Source organism: Vulpes vulpes, unplaced genomic scaffold, assembly GCF_048418805.1.
Source record: "Vulpes vulpes isolate BD-2025 unplaced genomic scaffold, VulVul3 Bu000000699, whole genome shotgun sequence".
NCBI classification, from domain to species: domain Eukaryota; kingdom Metazoa; phylum Chordata; class Mammalia; order Carnivora; family Canidae; genus Vulpes; species Vulpes vulpes.
In genome coordinates this window covers 80091-101530 of record NW_027325697.1, presented here as the reverse complement: position 1 = coordinate 101530, position 21440 = coordinate 80091, and the positions used below count along the sequence as shown (strand labels likewise).

Sequence of the window (21440 nt, the reverse complement as noted above, 5' to 3'; positions counted from 1 at the left end):
TAAGTTGACTATAGCTGTCGAGTTGTCTTAAGTATCATAAAGATTACAGAGAACTATTCAGCAAAGCCTGAAAAAGAAAAGGAGGAACTGGATCATACCTAGCGCCCTCCCAGATACTACTTAATATATTCTGACATGTTTCAAATTATAGGTCACAATCTATTTATACTTTTGGAAAGTTCGTTTTCAGCCAGCTTTTTTGAAAATAAGACTGAAATATTTTTGTCCTTTCTGTGAATATAAGGAAGCCAACTCAAACCTTCTGAGATTAGCTTAGAAAGCCATAAGACTTAATAGTTCAGTACCACTCTCACCATGTAGTTCAAATGAATCAGTAATTGATTCAAAAAGTCAACAGCAGAATTAAAAATCTTACTTTCAGCCACTCACAGGTTTTTTGTGAAGGCGCAAGGATTGTGAACAGCACCTGGAACTCAGTAAGCAGTTAAATATATGTTAATTACCATGATCCTGGCAATAATAATTATTATTTAAGTTTCTAATAATAATTATTATCATTACTTAATTTTTAATTCTAACAGCAATGCATGTTAATTGTGGAAGTTGGAAAAAACAGACATAAAAGGAAGGACCTATTTCCTTATACAGATGCTTTATTTATGCATTTTTTCCCTATTAGGCTCATATTATATAGTTCTATTTCTTGTGCTTTTTAACTTTAAAATACAATGTAAATTATTGGATCTTATGATGTTTCCATTTCTAATTTTTGAGAAGCCTCAAAATTCCATTCTTCACTGTTGCAACAATTTGCATTCCTGCCAACAGTGTATGAGGATTCCCTTTTTGTCTACATCCCTGTTAACATTTATTTCCTGTTTTTATGATACTAGCCATTCTGACTGGTGTAAGATGGTATCTCATGGTGGTTTGGATTTGCATTTCCCTGATGATTATTGATGCAGCATTATTTACAATAGCCAAGATACGAAGTTATTTAAGTATCCTTCAATAGATAAATGAATAAAGAAGGCATGATACATATGTGCAATGGGATATACTCATTCATAAGAAATAATGAGATTTTGTCATTGTAATAACATGGATGGACCTAGAGGGTATTGTGTTAAGTGAAATAAATCAGATAGAGAAAGACAAATTCCATATAATTCCACTTATATATGGGATTTAAAAACAAAACAAATAATAAAGAACCAACCCATAAATACACAGAACGAACTAGTGGCTGCCACAAGGGAGTCAGTGGGAGATGGGCAAAATGGGTGAAGGGGAGTGGGAGGTACAGACTATCAGTTATGGAATCAATAGGCCACAAGAATAAAAGGAATCAGCATAGGGAATATAGTCAATGATACTGTAATAGCATTGTATGGTGACAGATGGTAGCTATATTTGTGATGAGCATAGCATAACTTACAGAGTTGCCAAATCACTCAATTTTACACCTGAAACTAATGTAACATTGTATATCAACAATACTTCAATGAAAATAAAATAAAATACAATGTGAATATTTTCCTATATTATCATATATTCTACAATTCTGGTTTTATTTATCATATAACATTCATCTTTTAGATACGCTATATTTTACATATTAACTATTTGGATTCAGATTTCTCTCTCCAGTTTTATATTCTAAATAACACTATATTGAACATCTTTACTTCTAATTTTGGGTTTTATCATTATGTAATCCTTGGAATATGTTTCTAAAAATGACATTATTTAATTAAAGAACACAGAAACTTTTTAAACCTCTTGGAGAGTACTTCAAAATTGCTTGCTTCAAGATTTGCACCATGAACATTTTCTTCTGACAGTGATTTACGAATGCTGGTTTCATCTATGTGTGACTGGGCTCCTCCTGCACTTCTTCCTTTCCAAACTCCTTCTTTTTCTTTTTTTCTTTTTTCCCTTCCTTTTTTATATTTGTGTACATGTGTGTGTGAGACTTGTCTTCTGCCGTCTTCTTGCTATGGGTATGTATTTCTATGTCACTTATTTGTTAAAAATATATGCCCTTTTTATGTTTTTACTTTTACATTTTCTTTTTTTAAATATTTATTTATTTGTGAGAGAGAGAAGAGAGAGAGAGAGAGAGAGAGAGAGAGAGAGAGAGGTAGAGACACAGGCAGAAGGAGAAGCAGGCTCCATGCAGGGAGAGTGATGTGGGAGTCGATCCTGGGTCTCCAGGGTCAGGCCCTGGGCTGAAGGTGGCGCTAAACCGCTGAGCCACCCAGGCTGCCCCTACTTTTACATTTTCAATATAATATTCCTTATATCCTTAAAAAGCAAGTAGGACCAAATATCCAGGGCTCTTAGTACTCTCTAAATATAAACAATATTTATGTTTAGGAAGTTAGGACATCAAGCTTAATTTAACTTAAAAACAGCTCTCATTTAGATAAAAGTGGAAGAAAACAAAGGTGGGCAGTTTAAATGCACGTTCACCCTTTATCAAGATATTATTTAGGTGATTGTAAACTTTATGTCCTAGGTACAGATGTGACTCAAGAGACATCAGTATTTATGTTTTGTCATTATTCTCAGGATGTTTTGAGGGTATCCAAAAGTTCTTAGCTTAACTTGCTTTTTTAGCAAACATTTTTAGGGTAGCCTTTTTTTTTTTTTACCATATTTGATGGCAGCCATATATGCCACCTTAATACCTGGGGGCAGTGTTCTCGATAGAAAGAGCCTGAATGAATGAGAAAGAAAAGTCTTACCATATACTTATTATTTTTTAAGGACTTTATTTATTTATTTGATAGAGAGAGAGAGAGAGAGAGTATGCAAACAGGGGGATCATGAGAGAGAGAAGCAGACTCCCCACTGAGCAGGGAACCCCATGCTGGGCTTGATCCAGGACCCTGGGATCTTGACCTGAGCCGAAGGCAGATGCTTAACTGACTGAGCCACCCAGGCGTCCTGCATCTACTTATTATTTTTAAGGCCCTTCCGGTTGGAGTGAGAAGTAGTGAGAATAATCTTTTTTTTTTTTTTTTCCTTTCCTTAACAGGGGCCACTGTCTTCCTGTTTCAGTTCTGAAAGCAAAACCTTTCACTGCCAAAGTCCACAGATGTGGTAATAGGGGGAGTCACAGTGAGAGCTTCTGCTTTCTTCTTTCCATATTTATTTAAACATCAATACAAATGTATTATCTACTAAAAAAAATTGCACTGTCACTCCTTTGTCTGGGCAGTCCTGCTTTTGTGCATTTTCAAATTCCCCAAATTAAAAGTTGCCCTCCCCGCTGCGTAATTTCAAACTTTATGAGTAGGAGTTTTTGGGTATATTGCCCCAAATTGATAAACTCTCTTGCTTTACTACTCTAAATCAGCTGTGTAGAAAATCGTGATTCATTTCGATATGAAAATTAAAAGTCTAAATAACAGAACTCAAGAGTATTGAAAATACCAAACAATATATTTTAGAAAATAAATATTTATAAAAGTGAAGATTAATTGTAAATATATATAAATATCCTCATTATATTCATGATGAGAAACATTCTTAAATTCTTCTCTATTTTCTCTAATAGAATGATTGAATAATTCAGTACTTTACTCTCATTTCCATTATTTTGCCCAAGGCAAACTTTATCTTAATATCCTCCTATGAGCAAGTCATAGAAATGAACTACATGCACCCTTGTCGATATAATCAATGTCAAACGATTTCACTTTGTGGTACTTTCCTGTATGGATAGAGTCCACATATTTCAGTTTTAGCTTTCTCTATAAAAAAAAAACAACAACAAAAAACTTAAGGCACGAGGAAACACTCATGTCTAAGATGCAAAATTTTAATTATGCCTCTCAGATGTGTGCTTTTAATTAACTGGTGACATTTCCTTTGTTCAATTATTATAGTCCTATACAACTGTCATAAACTTATAAATTTTAATTAAAGCTGCCCCAAACCCTAGTCATATAGTGTCCACATAGGAATTTGCCAAAAGGCTTAACTGTAAGTAAACCAACAATGAATAAATCCATGAATTGCCCGCTGGGATTTGTTTAACAAATTAACATTTGTGTGGAGATAATGAGGTTCTACAGTCTATAATGCCAAACAATGTTTTTATAAAACCATATTTTTAAAAGTAAAAAATGCTTTGTAGATGACTTAATTTGATATGATATTATTATTATTAATTAGACGCTGTAAGACTATAAACTATATGGCCATATCTCAAATTGAATTCATATAAAGACTCATTTATATTACTAATTTGAAATATAATTTTTTATGAACATGTTATCTATGTGAATCAAGATCTACCTGGGTGTATAGGTAAAATTGATATGCTAAAAAAATTAAAAAATAAAGTAAAATAAAATTGATATGCTATAGATTTTAAGAATATAGCAAGATCTGAACCAATGACTTCAACAAAACATTAAAAGTTGTGCTATATCCAATAGAGTTCTGGATCCATTAATAGGACAGCAAATTCAGTGTTTTGTAGAGATTTGTCTTTGTGGATCCATTTCAGGTTGAATAGATACTTGTAGTTTGGAGTACCAAACTCTTTTCCATTTAAATATTTCTAAAGGCAAATAGAAGAAAACCATTTCATTGTAATCCAATTATTTTTATTATCATAAAGAGAAAATTAACAATCAAATAATAAAAATCTTTAAACAAGTCATTTATGTAAGAAAAGCTTCTTCTCTCCTAAAAGAAAAGGTATCTGTGTCACTAAAATACAATTACAGGTCGTATCAGTTTGCCACATATTCAATCAGTTTTCATTTGCATGGTCCCAGCAGTACAATTTCTCCCACAACAATAGAATATATTCTACTGTAAGGAGTAGCTTCTCATAGGCAGAATGAAAATATATAGTAAGACCTAGTACCTTTTTATTTCAGTCAACTTGCTGAATATGTTTTCAGAATTCCATTAAGCACCTAGAATACTTTAATTATCAATTAATCAGAAGCCAAAAATATTTATAGACATAAAATTATCAAATTTAAAGAAATAGTAATGCTTTTACTATTAGAATGCAAATCAGAACAGTTTGGTTCCTCTGAACTCCATTGAATATGCTTTTTCATGTGGCTCTTTCAGCTAGCATTATGCTAAATACTTCAAAGAATAGCATAAGCAATAAAAACAGTGAGAACTCCCAGTAAGACAAATTAACTGTGTAGGGGATGTGAAGATCATATGGATTAATTTTCCATTTGACTAAATTTGCATTTATTGTAGTAGAATTAAATGTGCATAAATTTCACTCTCTTAGTTGCATAGTGTCCTTTGCATTGAATTTTGGAATTCACAATTTATTTTTTATTATGCTTTGGGGTTAATTTTTCCTATGGGAACATATCTTAAATATAATAGCACTAAGTAGAAAAAATATGTTTTTAGCAAATACTTTTTGCAAACAGAGCTATTGTGCAAATTAATAAGAATTTCAAGTGTATCTTAACATATAGTAACCTGATATTTTCAAAGCATATTATACACTACATTGCAATGCCAATAAACTAGTTATGATTTTAGATAGGAATTATGTTGCTATCAGATGTACTGATATAGTGTATTTATATTTAACTTAATTTTTAAATTTAAATCTAATTTAATTGAGTTTAATTCTCAATAGCAAATGAGGTTTAGCATTAGGCTAACTGTTCAATTAAAAAGAACACACAAAAGAACGAAACTGGACCACTTTATTATAGCATATACGAAAATAAATTCAAAATCGATTAAAGACCTAAATGTGAAACAGGAAACCATAAAAACTGTAGAGGAGAACATAGGCAATAGTCCATTTGACATTGTCCATAGCATCTTCATTCTAGATATGTCTCCTGAGACAAGTGGAATAAAATAAAAATAAACTGTTGGGACTTCATCAAAATAAAACACATCTGCACAGTGAAGGAAACAATCAACAAAACCAAAAGGCAACTTATAGAAAGGGAGAAGATATTTGCAAATGGCATATCTGAGAAGGGTTTGTGTCCAAAATATATAAAGAACTTATAAAACTCAACACTCAAAAAATAATTTTAAAAAATGTGCAGAATATATGAACAGACACTTTTCCAAAGAAGACATACAGATGGCCAGCAGACACATGAAAAGATGCTCAACATCACTGATCATCAGGGAAATACAAATCAAAACTACAATATAGCTTCATATCCATCAGAATGGCTAAAATCAACAACATAAGAAACAACAGGTATTGGCAAGGAAATGGAGACGGGGAACCCTCTCGCACTGTGGGTGGGAATGCAAACTGGTGCAGCCACTCTAGAAAATTGTATGGAAGTTCCTAAAAAAGTTCAAAATAGAACTATTCTATGATCCAGCAGTTGCATTATAGGTATTTACCTAAAGAATACGAAATACTAATTTAAAGGGATACCTGCACCCTGATGTTTATAGCAGCATTATCTATAATAGCCAAATAATGGAAACAGCCCCAATCAAAGATGCTGTGGTATATATATATATATCTGCAATGGAATATTACTCAGCCATAAAATAACAAAATCTTGCATTTGCTACAACATGAAAGGAGCCAGAGTCTAATGCTAAGAGAAATAATTCAGTCAGAGAAAGACAAATACCATATGATTTTCACTCATGTATGGAATTTAAGAACAAAACCAATGAGCAAAGGGAGAAAAGAGAGAGAGAGAGACAAACCAAGAAACATATTTTTAACTATGGTTACCAGAGGGAAGGTGGATGGAGGGAGGAGTGAAATAGGTGATAGGGATTAAGGAGTGCACTTCTGATGAGCAGTGGGTGTTGTATAGAAGTGGATGAATCACTATATCGTACACCTGAATATTAACTAACTGGAATTTAGAAAAAAAAATTCAAAAAAAATCTCTACCTTGAAATATCAAAATAAAAGTAAAAAAAAAATATTTAAAAGAACAGATTTTGGAATCAAATATATGAGGCTTATAAAAATAGTTTTACTTAATCATTCTAAACCAGCACAGCATCTGTAAGCACTGAGCCCTGTCACTTGTACACACTCAGCATGTGATCATGATCATTGCTATTGTTGTATTTTGTGACTTGCACTTCAACATACAGAATATAGAACAAATACTATTATGTTGCATTAATAATTAAATCTAATTTGTGTTAATCTATTCTTCCTCTTTATATTTTTCACATTTAAAGAAAAAGGTAAGTTATTTGAATATACATATGATGAAATTCAAGTATTTACCCAGAGCTGAGGGTGCACAGGTTCCTCCATTTTGGCAGTAGTTGCTACAATGATTGACTTCACATCTGTCGCCTGAGTAACTCGGCCAACAGTGACACCTCAAGTCACCCTTCTCATTTAAAATGCATCTTCCTCCATTTTCACAAGTCAATTTGCAGGAATCATCTGGTTATAAGAAGAAACACGCAAATTAGCATGCTATTCATTCGGTAGAATAAGAACAATTCACATATACAACATGAAATATCAGGATTTTATTTTTTTCATAAAATTCTCCAAATAAATACCTCAATATAAAAATCGAAGAAACAAAATACTATAAATGCTGTCTGAAAACAGGGATATCGATTTTAAGTAGTCTTGAATAGTGAATACAAATGCTGATTTAATTTTTATTCTTCTTTAGGCTTAAAGAATTTTAACCATTTCTTGTGTTTATTAAAACATTAGACAACAGAACCAACTGAAACTTCCTAAAAATGAAATATTTTCCAATCAATACATTTTTTAAAGATATAAGTAAACATGGCCTATTTTTAGGACTGTTTGATATTAAACCGAACTAAAATATGTAAGTTAAATTTATGGTGCACATATAGTATATATAATATATATAACACATGGAACTTACAGTATAGAAAATACATTCTTTGATATACATCCTTATTAATTATGTATAAATAATTCAGAACTAAAGTCACTTAGGTTTGGTATAAGATATTGATAAAAGATTGTTAGAAATATTTCCATATGTAAAATTTCCCTATGGAAAATGATTGGCACAATCTGTCTACTTCATACATTTTGGCTGAGGGTAAGAAAGGATGGTCATTCCTTGGGGTTGCAAAATTATCCTTAAAAATATGATGAGTTCAGTTGGTCTGGAATAATTTTTTAGTTTATGTGCATTGACATGGACTTACTCCATTAGAAATACTGCTTTTACTTAGGGCAGGACGTGATGCCCAATGGAACACAAAAGGCTGAGAATATTGTAAGAAGCATTCTCTTCTATTAAAGCCATGCCTCTTTTATAGTTAAATAGAGAAAAATCAAAACAGCCTGTATTCTTTATTCAAGATCCATTGGCCCACACATAGCAAAAACTTTAATATATCACTACAATAATCACAAGAGCAGCTTAAAGAGCCTTAGTGACTTCAAATAAAAAAAAATGACTCGAATATCATATCCACTGCCACAAATAGAGACTATTTATCAGCAGTACCAGACAACTCTAAAACTTGCTCATTTCAAAGCAGAGTTGAATACAGACATTAAATTCTCAAGAAAGATCTCAGGTGGAAATATACACTTGCTTAGTTTAAAATTCACCCAAACATTTCCAATTCATTCAGCATAAAGTATCCTGATTGGAGTTGTGAATGTAAACAGTGAAGATAAATATTTAAGGCATTATGATCGCAGTTAAGATTATTGTGGGGGAGTTCATTTTCATCTGTAAATGTCCTATGTAAACTACATAGCTATTCAAAATCTCTACATGTTAGGACATGTACATTTCTACAATATGCCTCATGAGTTTCGAGAAATTTTAAAATAGAACACAGCTTGATGAAATAGAGTGGAGTTTCAAAACCTAACTGTAAGAGTTCTATAATGAAAAAGAAGGCTGCTTTTGTCAATAACTAAATCACCCCCAGAAGCCAAGCTCAAGCAATTATAATCAACTATAGGAAAGAACAGGTGAATACTTCTCCAAGAATGAGTAGCATTTGAATTTCAAATTTCTTACACGAAGATTAAAAATATTCAGTGTCTCATCATTTAACAATAGCAGCTAGATAAAGGCAAGTAATTATAAAGAGCAGAAAAACTTGGCTACATCAAATGTTAATGTCAAGAAAAAAATTAATTGGCATTTATCTACACCAATCAATAATTCTGAAACCTACTTATTTATATTCCTCGCTGAGGTGGTCCAAGCTGTCTGCTGCCAACGTACATATTCATAGAGGCCAATGTGAATATTTTTTAACACTCTGATTATTTAAAATATAAGATTTTCTTCTAAATTACAAAATGAACTTTTGGGAAGTTTCTGTAATAGTGCCTCTCACTCAAATCTGAAATAGTAAAACTGAAATTGCTTAAAAAGTTTTAGATCTTGGATATGTGTACATCTAGACAAACATGCTTTCTCATTCCAAACATAAAACTATAAAGTTTGATGAATAAATATAGCAAAAAACTTGTTTCATTTTCTTATCTACTGGAGGATAGATTTATCTTCAAGTGCTGTGTGTCTACTTTTTCCAAAGTATTGTGGTAGGCAGTTTATATATGTTATTTCTGGTCTTTTCAGTGACTCTGGACATTGGTAATAAGGGTGTACTACATGATGGTTAAGAGTATAGAATGCCTGGGTTCACCTTGGGGTGCCACCATTATTACGTAATGTTAGACAATCAGTTGAGCCTCTCCATGCTTCAGTTTTCTTATGTGTAAAAATAGGGGCAATGAAAATACTATCATAGGGGATTTGAGGGGATTAAATACAATAATATACATATACTTACATTATGCCTTGCTCATAAGCCTTCAGATTATTTGTTATTATTAACAAGTCATAGTAATATTTGTTAATCTAATTTTACACAAAAGAAGCTGAGACTAAGGGAGGACAGGGCCAAACAAATTAATTAATTAATTGAGCTCTACCTCAGATCTCCCCCAGGCCAACATCTTCCTGTGTATTTTTTTGGATTATTAGCTAAATAAATCTGGGTTTTTAGGTAAATAATTTATCCTAAGCAAAGAAGAAAAAAGGAAAGTTATGTAGAAAAGATATTAATGTCTAGTTATAATGGAAAAACAACAAAAACTGTAGGCAACCTGACCATAAAAATAACACTGATAACATCTGAGTTAATGTAAAAGTCACATTGGTGGGCGGCATCAATAGAATAATTCTGGTCAGAATCCCCATCTCTCTCATGGGTCTCTCCCAGCCAAACAATAGTATAAGTAGACACAGTACATAGGGGTAGGGGGAGCTGTGAAATCACTGGTTATGAGTGTGTGGAACTAGTAAAAATGCGGCACATCATCTAATATAGAGAATGCTATTATAAAGGATCTATTTCTGGGAGGTTAAGGAGAATACATGGCCTTAGTTTACCTACATAACCATGTCAGAGGAGAGAGTGAAAAATGTGCCTAATAACATTTGAAAATATCCATTTAATTCTCTTATTTGATCATCATAGTTGAGATCACAGTTACTTTGGTTGGAAAGATAATCAATAAGGAGAAAGGGTGCATTCTAGTGCCAGTGACAGCTCCCTTTTCTAGAACTGGGATGAAAGTACTCATCCAAAATACCAATCATGATTCATAATTAGCTTTCTGTTAAGAAATTACTGACCTGGTCACCCACTACAGTGTTTCACATGTGCTACAGATTAACTAAAATAAATGACTGCCTATTTTCTTTACATGCTTTATTTTCATGCCTTTTTAGCTCCTCTGTCTCAATGTTCTGATCCCTCATTCCCATGTAATCTGAATCCCCTCTGTCTTTGCAGACCTCATCCTAGAGTCATATTCTATAGAAACCTGTAATCAATTCTCTATTTGGATGATTATCTGAATCCCTTTATTTTTTTATTTTTAAAAAAGATTTTATTTATTCATGAGAGACATAGAGAGACAGAGACAGAGACAGAGACAGAGACATCGGCAAGGGAGAAGCAGACTCCCTCTTGGGAGCCTGATGTGGGACTGGATTCTAGGACTCTGGGATCAGGACCTGAGCCAAAGGTAGATGCTCAACCACTGAGCCACCCAAGTGCCCCTGAATTCTTTTAATAGTTTTAACTCTGTCTCTTCTGTGCCTGCTATCACTATTCACACAAATACCTATTGGTGTTTAAGTCATTCATCATATGATCTTTGTGACCTCTTCAGCTTTGCATATCCAGTGCTTAAAGAATATATATTAAATGAAGGCATTGTGATAGTTTATAAAGAATTTTATTTTATTTAAATTTATTTATGATAGTCACACAGAGAGAGAGAGAGAGAGAGAGAGAGAGAGAGAGGCAGAGACACAGGCAGAGGGAGAAGCAGGCTCCATGCACTGGGAGCCCGGGAGCCCGACGTGGGATTCGATCCTGGGTCTCCAGGATCGCGCCCTGGGCCAAAGGAAGGCGCCAAACCGCTGCGCCACCCAGGGATCCCGGCATTGTGATAGTTTAACACACTTTGAATATTAGAAAGGTAGAAGTCTTTGGATTGCATGTAACTCTCAGTAGAGAGCAATGAGAAAATGATATGGAGATAGAGATGCTAACTAAGGGCAAGGACACAGTTTTCATGTGAAGAGTTCATTCTAACCAAGAAAAATACTGCAGGTAGAAAGTCCTGCTATGAAGAGATCCAAAGTGTATCTCACTGGAAAAATGTGACCCTCAAGGGAATTTAGAGCCTTGTGTTTTTCTCTGTATCCATAAAATTTAGTGTTGATTTTCTTTTCTCTTAATAGTAATTTGCTTTTCCATTACGGCTAATGTCTTGATTATGAGGGAACTACTTGTCATCTACCTGGATAATGAAGAGATAGAGGTCTCTTCTTTCTCGTTTCTCATCAAAATCAATTTGCTTTTGATTTTTGTTATTTTATTTTTTGATTTGCTATTTAATACTTATAAGCTTCTGAAATAACGTTTTGCTTTCTTAAATGTTTGTTTCAGTGTTAATGTAGCTTCTAAAATATGAGCTCTAAGAATGAAGAAATCTTGTCAGTTTTATTTATAAAGTAGTCCTTAGTTTCTAAATTAGTGCTATGTTTTGTTCACAAGCCCTCAAAATATTTGTGTTAGTAGTAGTATGTATTGTGAATCAAATTTTATGCAGAAGAAAGTACAGCTTAGTTTCTTATTATCAGTTTTAAATTTGTGTTTGGTGCGAGAAAGTTGCTCGCTATGAACCTGATGAATGAATAAAGGATTTTAAGATTGGGTTTAAACTTGTAAGGAAATGGCATCTTTTATCTTCACCGATAAAAAGCTATATAAAAATATCTTGATTTGGTGAGTGACTTCAAAGTTCTTAATCTAGTCTTAAATGCATAGTAAGTGCTCAGTGTAGCTTTGTGAATAAATGTATAATAAACTGATAGGAAGTCATCATCAGAGACAGTGGTTTACGCAGGCATTCAAGAACTGATAGTATCAAGGCATCTATGTTGACAATTGAGTGGCTAATTCTGTTTGGTTTCAAAAGGTGTGAAAATATACCATACAAATTAATTCATTATTTACAGCATAATGACGTTTACTCACCTAATAGGCTGTCATCATTGCAAGTACCATTAATCAAATATTTGCCTTCTGGGCACACACAGGTAGCTCCGAAAGGATTTAGCAAACACAGGAAGTCACATACTGAGTCCAAGCATGGATTAGGCACTGATTAAAACAAAGGATAACAAGGAAACACATGACTATAAGTACAATAATTTTCAGAAGCATAAAACTCAACAAGGTGAAAGGATGCATTAACAATGTTGCAACGAAATCATCAAATCCCTACTGAGTGTATCTCATTTCAGTGTCAAACTGTTCCCCTTTATAGATAAAGAGAAATTACTACCCAACACTCATAATTAACAGGGGATTTATGCCGATTTACACTTCCAACAAGAGAGAAGAAATTATGCAAACACATACTTTGTTGCTCTTCCATCTGACTTATTTTTGATAAAAGTGTTGGTCTGAGATAACAAAGTATAGTTTGGGTCTATGTAAAAAGCAGTAAAGCCAACTGTAGTCTTTGGGGGACCTACTCCCCAGCTTAGGGAGTTTCAGAACTGTTGAACAGACAGAAACAACTTCCCCTTCGTATTTACAAAGGCTTGAAATACATATGTATTTGTCTGTTCAAAACACAAACAAAAGAGAGGACTCTTTTTTATAAAACCCACGTTTAACATGGTTTCCTTTCCATCAGGTTGCAGTCTGTGTGCATGTAAATGTCTGGCACATTTATTTTTGTCTAAATTTCTACCCAATTAGCATTCTGTGCAGTCATAACTGTTCCTGTGGCTCTTCTAGAAGAATCTGTCATTAGGACAAAACATAAATGTCACCCAGGTAGTGAAATAGTGACTGTGAGAGTGGCTTTGACTCAGAATCACTACTCAAATACCTATTGTATTCAGGGCAGAGTTTCATTTATTTACATAGTTTTTATGAAGGTGGTAATATTTGACTATGAAAAAGAACCAAACACAACTAGAGGATGACAGAGAGTGTCCTCATATTAATCTTGGAACTAAATATGTCGGATCATTGGTAAAGAGCAACAAGAGTTTGGATAGGATTTCAGGAAGTTCTTAGGGGGAGATCTGTTTTAATCTGTTTCCAAAACTGATTTGGATAAATATCACTTATTATCTTTCCAGTAGTTGCACCGAATGAGGTTAAGTCTCTCTTTATTTGCCATAAAAAAACTATCAATAAATCTTAAAGTTTCTTGGAGTGTAAACTCACATATAGAAACAGATTATTAGAATTTCAGTCACATTTTTTTATTTTGTTCTTTAATGTTTTTGATAGTTGTGTTTGAGACAGATATTTCAAGATAATTGCATCAATAACATTCCTTTCTAGTAGGGAAAGTAACAATAAAAATAATAAACAATCAGAGAAAATATAACCCTTGAAAGCAGTAGTCCTCAGTTGCTTTTAAAGATGGAATGTTGATGCTATGGTTATTACTTGCTATCAGAAACAAGAGTCAAAATGGCTAATGATGAATTTTAATACCTGCATAGTTTATGTATAGACTCTGGTTTTATTTAAAATTTTAGAAAAAAAGAATGAGACTTTTTTAAATAACCAAGTCAATTCTAGTTTGAAGAAAACACAGTCAAATGCAAAATAAACCTTTATATTATTTGCATCTTGACTTTGGTGATTAAAAAAAATCTGGTGATATAAAAATTAAAGTTACTTAACTTACAGGGCTAAGTACTGAAATAGTTAAAATATTATAAAATACTGTTTTTTTTTGTCAAAAACAGTATCGAATATACTTACAGTCTAGTTGTTTATAGCGATGAGATATCAAAACACCTTTTGTTTTATCAATATCTAAAGCTAGGTATTCTACTGAACCATGGCCAAACTTTTGTACTCGAAATACACCATTTTTAGGTCCTGCTCCATATATGTAATCTTCAAAGACATCAATCCTATGTGGATGTAACAAGCCTAGAATTGTTAAAATGTGGAGTTATAAAGGTTGCAATGTAAATAAGTGCTCAGACTTAAAACCAAGTTTATTCAAGATCATGTAGAAAATCTTACTACTGTTTAAAAAAACTTTAAGAATTATAATATTTTTTGATATTAGATGTAAAGTTGTTAGAATTAATTTCTTTGCAGTAGGAATATGTGAAATACTAAACATATCACTCACAACATAAAAATCATTTCCATCATCACTTTAGCCATCTGCACCATCACAAAGCATTTGCTGGAGGCTGACTATATGCAGAGTAATCTCTGCTATACACTTTGCAGACAAAAGAAAAGCTACAGGCCAGCCTTATCCATTGCACACAAACAGGCAGTTCACAAAATTCTGAATTGTGTTCTAGACCAAATTAATGATCAAATTAGACTGCCTGAATGAAAAAGAAAAGAAAAAAAAACCATTATCATTGTCTGTTTTAGAAATGGGATAAAGAAAGCAAACTAGCAAATGGTAATGATGCATATGACTAGTTTGGCTAATGATGGTAGAGGCCATCGTTTTTCTTATTTTAAGAAATGACTGTTATTGTAAGAGATTTTCATGAAAAAGAATAATTAACCTAACCTTTGACACTGAGATGTGTAACAAGTAAAATAACATTTATAGTTATTATCTAGAGGTTGTGAAACATAAAGTGCCTTTTAAAAACTGCCTCTCTCTCTCTGTGTGTGACTATCATAAATAAATAAAAATTAAAAAAAAATAAAATAAAAACTTATACATGTTTCTTCAATGTCCTTAAGCTGAAATAGGTCAACTGTATTGTAATCTATTCTAGTAATGTGGAATTTTTTTTTTTTTTTCCATCTAGGGTCATCATATGAAAAACACACGTTGGGTAAAGGCACAATGAAAGTTCACTTTAATTATTTTTCTTTCAACTTCTCTGCTCTGTTAAAAAAACCAGAAGCAAAGCTATATTCAGTATATGTAATATGTAGATACAAAAACTTTAAGTACATATTGTAAGCAATTTGTGGTGGATAAATGAGGAGACTGTGATAGGGAAGAGCAAGAAAGACAGAGGGAAAGGAATTAGATTCAGCAGAAAGAACTGAGATTGCCAGGCAAAGCAGGTGTGAGACATGAGCGGGAGAAATTGAGAATAAAAGACAGAGGTGGGGATAAAAAAAGGGTACCAGCTAAAGAAGAGCACAAGTAGATTCTGCTCTCCCTGGAGGTGAGGTAAGTTATTTTTACACACTGCTTTTCATTTGGATGTAGGATTGTTACAATGATGTTTTATTATATACAGTAATTCAATTCCACTTGCTACCACTGAATTTGAAATAAAAACTTGTGTTCAGAGGCACTAATCTTGAACACTTGAATGTCCTGCTCAGAATGTAATATCTATAGAAGGAACAGAACGAATATTTTCTGAATCTGGGCAGTGATGCACCGTGTTTGTCCTATGCTAAGGAAATTCTGGACTGGCCTCTTTGTTACCTTAGTAGGAATGAAAATTATATAATCCATAGTAAGAGCAACCTTTTAAAAAGAAAAAGAATTTGAGGAAATTGGGAATGTAAAGCTTTCATATTTATATTTATGTACCATTACTTAACATTCTCAATAATAATTAAAAGATGAAACAAGAGCACTTCACAGACCTTGTTTGCTACTGATGGAGACTACTGAATCAGAGCCATCATACAGAACACTGCCAATAACAGAAAGCTCCAGGTCAGCCCAGTATATTCGTTCACTAAAATGATCCACAGCCAGACCTGCAAAATCAATACATGAGGACAAATAACAAAAATAAAGTTGAAATTATTTAAAATTACTTTTCTGCTTCTTAATGTATGATTATGATTGATGTTTTTCTTCAAGTATTAAAGAAATTACCCAGTCTATATCACGGTACTGTAAAAAGAAAAGAATGAAACAATTACTCCTTATGTGCAATATATGTGTAGAGCTTACATAGAGTTTAATAGGCTGTAGTAAAAACTGTACTTCACATAGGAAAAGCTACCCTCACTATCTTCTCTTTCCGCACTTACTGGTCTCTTAATTACAGATGTTTTCTAAAAGCTTTTCCATGATATTTTAGTTTTTATCTTTATAGTACATACACAATTCACCATTTAAATAACTTATCCAACTAATTTACTGTAATTAGTTCTATTTTGAGTATCTTCATGAAGATATACTACTCAGAATAAAAAAGGTTCATGGGCTTCATCATAAGATATTTTCACCCGTTTGGAATTGGCCTATGGTGTTGTGAGCCACCTGTGTGCATTCTGAAGTTTAAATTGGTTAAAAATTGATGGTTATGGTAGGGAAGAATGAATGGCAAATTCCTTACTTAAGGTTCTAGTTGTGCTTAAAGTTTTTACTCTAATCATTAATTTTCTCTGAGACTGCTTGTCTTTATTTTTATCATCAGTGAATAACAATGGGCTAAAATAAGAGGTGGTAAAAAAATCATGTTTTTCTACTTTTTTTTTTACTTTTTAAGTTTTATAATGTGATTATATCTAGACAGTATCTTCTTACAAAAATATCATTGACATAAAGGATATCTTAAGTAAATTTCCTTCAATATAGAATAGTAAGATCTACAACACGTAAATTCTACATCATCACTGCTGTAGATATCTAATTTTTGTGACATAGCTAGTCTTTTATATATGATGTATTGCATATTAAAAACAGTATAATGAAATCCAAATACCTTTGGCAGCTGAAAGTAAAATGGCTTTCCCAATCAGAGCATTCAATAATAACTGAGATATACCTCCATGGCAAGGCAACTGAATGGGAAGTGTTTTTGAATTTGTACTAATCGGATTCCTGTATAGGTAGGTCCAAGATTTAACAATCAGAAGGAAAAAAAACAAAAAAGAAAAAAAGCAACACACACAAAACCCAACTCACAGTGAAGATCATTTGAGAATCATTTTTTACTTAAGTATGTAGATCTAGCCCAAATATAATCAAAATAAATACAAATATTGCTCCTCAAATATAATATAAAGATGTACTATGTCCAATCAGTCCCTGAGGAATGACTGAACAATCAAAACAAGTGGTCCATGTTTTACTAGTTTCCACTCAATGAACAATTTGCTATTTGGAGTCATATTAGGGGTTATGATTTTACTTCTTTATGTATAATTATGGGTAAACATGAACCATAGAATGACCCAGTTTCCTGCTGCCACCCATTATTTTTCAAAACAGTTGTCTAATCAGGATTGAAAACACTTTCCTTTCTCTTTCACCAATGTAATACAGTAAAGAAGTAGATTAAAATAAGCTGACCCCAAAACTGATCTTTATATTTGGATATTAATATTGTTAACTGTAGAAAAAAAGAAAACAAAGGACATGTCACACAGTCTAATTACCAATATTGTTTATTGAGATTCGACAGCAGTAAAAAAGTTCTCAAAAGTGTAATATATTGCCTTCTTTGTCTTGGCTTGTCTAAGATATACCCATTTTTATCAGCTCTGGTCACATATTGTACTATTGGATGGAATTACAACTAGATAAAAATTATATAACAAAACTTTCAGATGAGTGGGATTTATATTCCAAAAAATCCACAAATCGATGATTTTGATTTTTCCTTAAGCCCTTTAATAAAAGAGATAGTCTTTTAAATTAAAAAGTTAATAAAGGATTCAACTAACTTTTCTTGTTATAGAGTTGGGAGTGAAGTTTATAAGAAAGAACAAGTTCATTTCTGTCTTTAAAATATCACATCTCCTTTTTGTCTTTAATAAAGTACCAATAATAAAACAGGAAAAAATCAATTCCCAAGACAGTAATTTTCAGCTGAACTGGGAATGATGAATACTTGGAACCAAGTCTGTGTAAGTACAGGAAATTTAAAATAAAGTGCCATTTGTGCTAATCAAGCATTATGGGATCACAATTTGGAAGACTTTTAAAAGATAAAGACACAGACTCACTAAGTTAGGAATGTATAATAAATAATAAAATAATAAAGACGTTAGTCATGTAGGCATTTTCTTAACATCTCTCATGATTTGTAGACTATTATTACATTTTAGCTATTTTTTAAATCTCACTTTCATTGAACTCTGAAAATTTCCAAGATCTTCCCTCTAGTTTCCTAATTTCCACTCTGGTCTTGAAAGAAAGAGAAAGAAAGATAAAGGAAGGAAGGAAAGAAGCAAGGAAGGAAGGAAGGAAGGAAGGAAGGAAGGAAGGGCAAGAGAAAGAAAGAAAGAGAAGGAAGAAGAGAGAGGAAGGAGGAAAGAAAAAGAAAATATTAAAGAAAAATGTTATGAGAAATGACCAGAATACCAATGTGATATTTAAGAAAGAAGACTTGGAGAGAGTAATAAATTATAATCACTGTATTTTCAGAAATAGAGAAAAAGATTATATATATTCGGGGTTAAAGGAAAGCGAAGATTTGTAAGGTCATATTAACCAGCAAGTGTGCACTACCATATTCTTGATTTAAAAGGTGATAAAGAGAGTCCAAAAACTGAAAATATTTGCCTCTATGTCAAATTTATTTTTAAAAAAATTCTTAGAAGTATTTTTTGGGATAGGTTGCCTACTTAAAGTCTTGGATTCCCAACTAAAGTTATATACACACACATACACATACCCTTATTTGTGTGTTAGTGAAATAAATGTATCTAGGAGTTCCAAAGTAGTCCTAAGTTTTGTTTTATTTTATTTTATTTAAATTCAATCAATTAACATATAGTGTATTATTAGTTTCAGAGATAAAGTTCAGTGATTCATCAGCTACATATAAAACCCAGTGCCCATTACTTTAAGTGCACTCCTTACTGGTCATCACCCAGTTACTCCATCCCCCCACACTCCTCTCCAGTAACCCTCAGTTTGTTTCCTATAGTTACGAGTCTCATGGTTTGTTTCCTTCTCTGATTTCATCTTATTTTATTTTCCCCTCCCTTCCACTATGATCCTTTGGTTTTTATCCATTTTATTTCATTAGAGACCTTTTGTTGTCTGAGGAAAAAGAATCTGCAATCAATAATTATAACTGGTGTGGGGACAAGGTGTACTTTAATCTCTCAAAAATTGCCAGGATTTGGCAACATAAATAAGCTAAAGGCAACATAAATAAGCTTCTAGGTATAAAATAATAGGCTATTTAAATCAAACTTGTAATCTTATATGTTCTCTTACTGGAGGAAGAACTGGAAAGTGTCCTTACCTGACACATCATTCATTAATCCAATATACATTCATAAGACACTTATCTTGTACTATACACTGTCAGGCACTAGGTACGTGGTAAAGAACAAAATAGATCATGTTCCTAATCTCATGGAGCATGCTACTCAACCACCACACAACCGATTGAATCAGAAGATAAATTATGCTTTTTGTTTTTAATATAGTGTCTAATAAAATAAACAAGTGTGCCATTTGTCAAAAGGGGCTATAAAACCATACCATGGGTTAGAGTGTTAAAAATTGTAAGCATTCATCTCTTCATTCATTCAATACATAATTATTCTTAGGCACACAACTAATTATAGGCACTATAATATTCTTCAGTGTACATAAGAATACCAGTAATGGTTTTGATTTAAGTTGTTCATGGTCTTATTGGGTACATAGAATATAAAGAGTTCATGTTCTACTATATCATTAAAGCAATAGATGATGAAGTATCAACTATGGAGATAATAAGTGCTATGAAAGCCCAGAGAATTGAGCTTTTCTCATCATTATTTTGGAAAGTATGTAAGGGTAGTCCTGGTAGGGAGCAAACACAGGGCAAGCTAAGTGGTGGGCTAACTATTCAGTCGGATAGTACAACTTTAACCCTGAAATACAAAGGGGTTACCTAAAGAGACAGAGATAAGTTCACATCTATTCCTATTGCTGTTCATTCTTGTGGATATGATCTTTACTCAATTAAAATACAGAGTATAATCAAATGTACTGCATCTCTGTGCATGTGTTCATTCATGAATTCATAAATGAAAGGTAGCATTTCCAATGAATGAAAAATATAAAGAATAACATATTACACATGGAAGGAAACAAAGGTGTTATTACAGTTACTGATTTCAATATAATAACCTTGGAGTCAGGGCAAATATTTATAAACATATACCAAGAAAAGAGAAAAAAATAGGTACAAACAAGTCTTATGATATTTCTCGGAAGACAGAAGTAATGAACTTAATTCCATAGAAGGATATCCCTAGGATACATGAACATTAGTACACATGCCTCTCTACATATGTTTATGTATACATATAGATGCAGAAAAATGACTAACTTTTTGCCAATTCTTCATCACCTTCTAGTAATATGCTATTTATAAAATCTAAACTATCTATTATTTACAAAAGTTCTCATAAGATTTGTTCTTGACTCATTTTTATAGCAATAACATTTAGCGTGACAATACTCAGGAGTTATGAATCACTGTAAGGATAACATTGGGAGATGTTTATGCCTGATGGAATAAAATCCTGCTTAGGAATACAAAACCAGCATTTCCAATATTAAGAAAGTCACCTATTAAGCAGGGAGGTATTAAAATAATAGATTTTTATATATGACTTGTGGATTTTTAAAAATATTACAGAATTGTAATTGATATACAAGGAGAAAATGAATCAAACTAACAAAATATACTAAATCATATTGTGAAATGTTAATAAAAATAATTATCAGTGCTAGGGAGTTATGGTGGGCATTATGTGGAATAATATGAGGCTTTAGCATAATACATAGCACATTGTTTTTTTGACATTTATCTTAGCCTGTTAGGTATTAAAGGAATTATATTAATCAACTTATATTGGTTTTAGCATCTGATTGTTACAAATTCTCTTTAAGGTAAATATTATCATATATATTTTACAGATAAGAAATTTGATGCTCAAAAGTCTATACAGGCTGCTCAGCTTTAACTCAAGCCTATATAAATGAGAGGCTTATGCTCTTTCTGCTACTTTATATTTTT

At 32.4% G+C, this 21440-nt stretch overlaps 1 protein-coding gene across 1 annotated transcript in view; it reads right to left on the bottom strand.

Annotated features, from left to right (window-relative positions):
- Window positions 1-21440, bottom strand: part of LOC112912708 (low-density lipoprotein receptor-related protein 1B-like) — a 142400-nt gene that overhangs the window by 70440 nt on the left and 50520 nt on the right. The window contains exons 14-17 of the mRNA XM_072745171.1: window positions 16099-16215; window positions 14266-14439; window positions 12508-12633; window positions 7202-7366 (exon numbers count right to left, since the gene is read on the bottom strand). Coding sequence (XP_072601272.1) covers window positions 7202-7366; window positions 12508-12633; window positions 14266-14439; window positions 16099-16215 — 582 coding nt within the window. The remainder of the gene's footprint in view (window positions 1-7201; window positions 7367-12507; window positions 12634-14265; window positions 14440-16098; window positions 16216-21440) is intronic.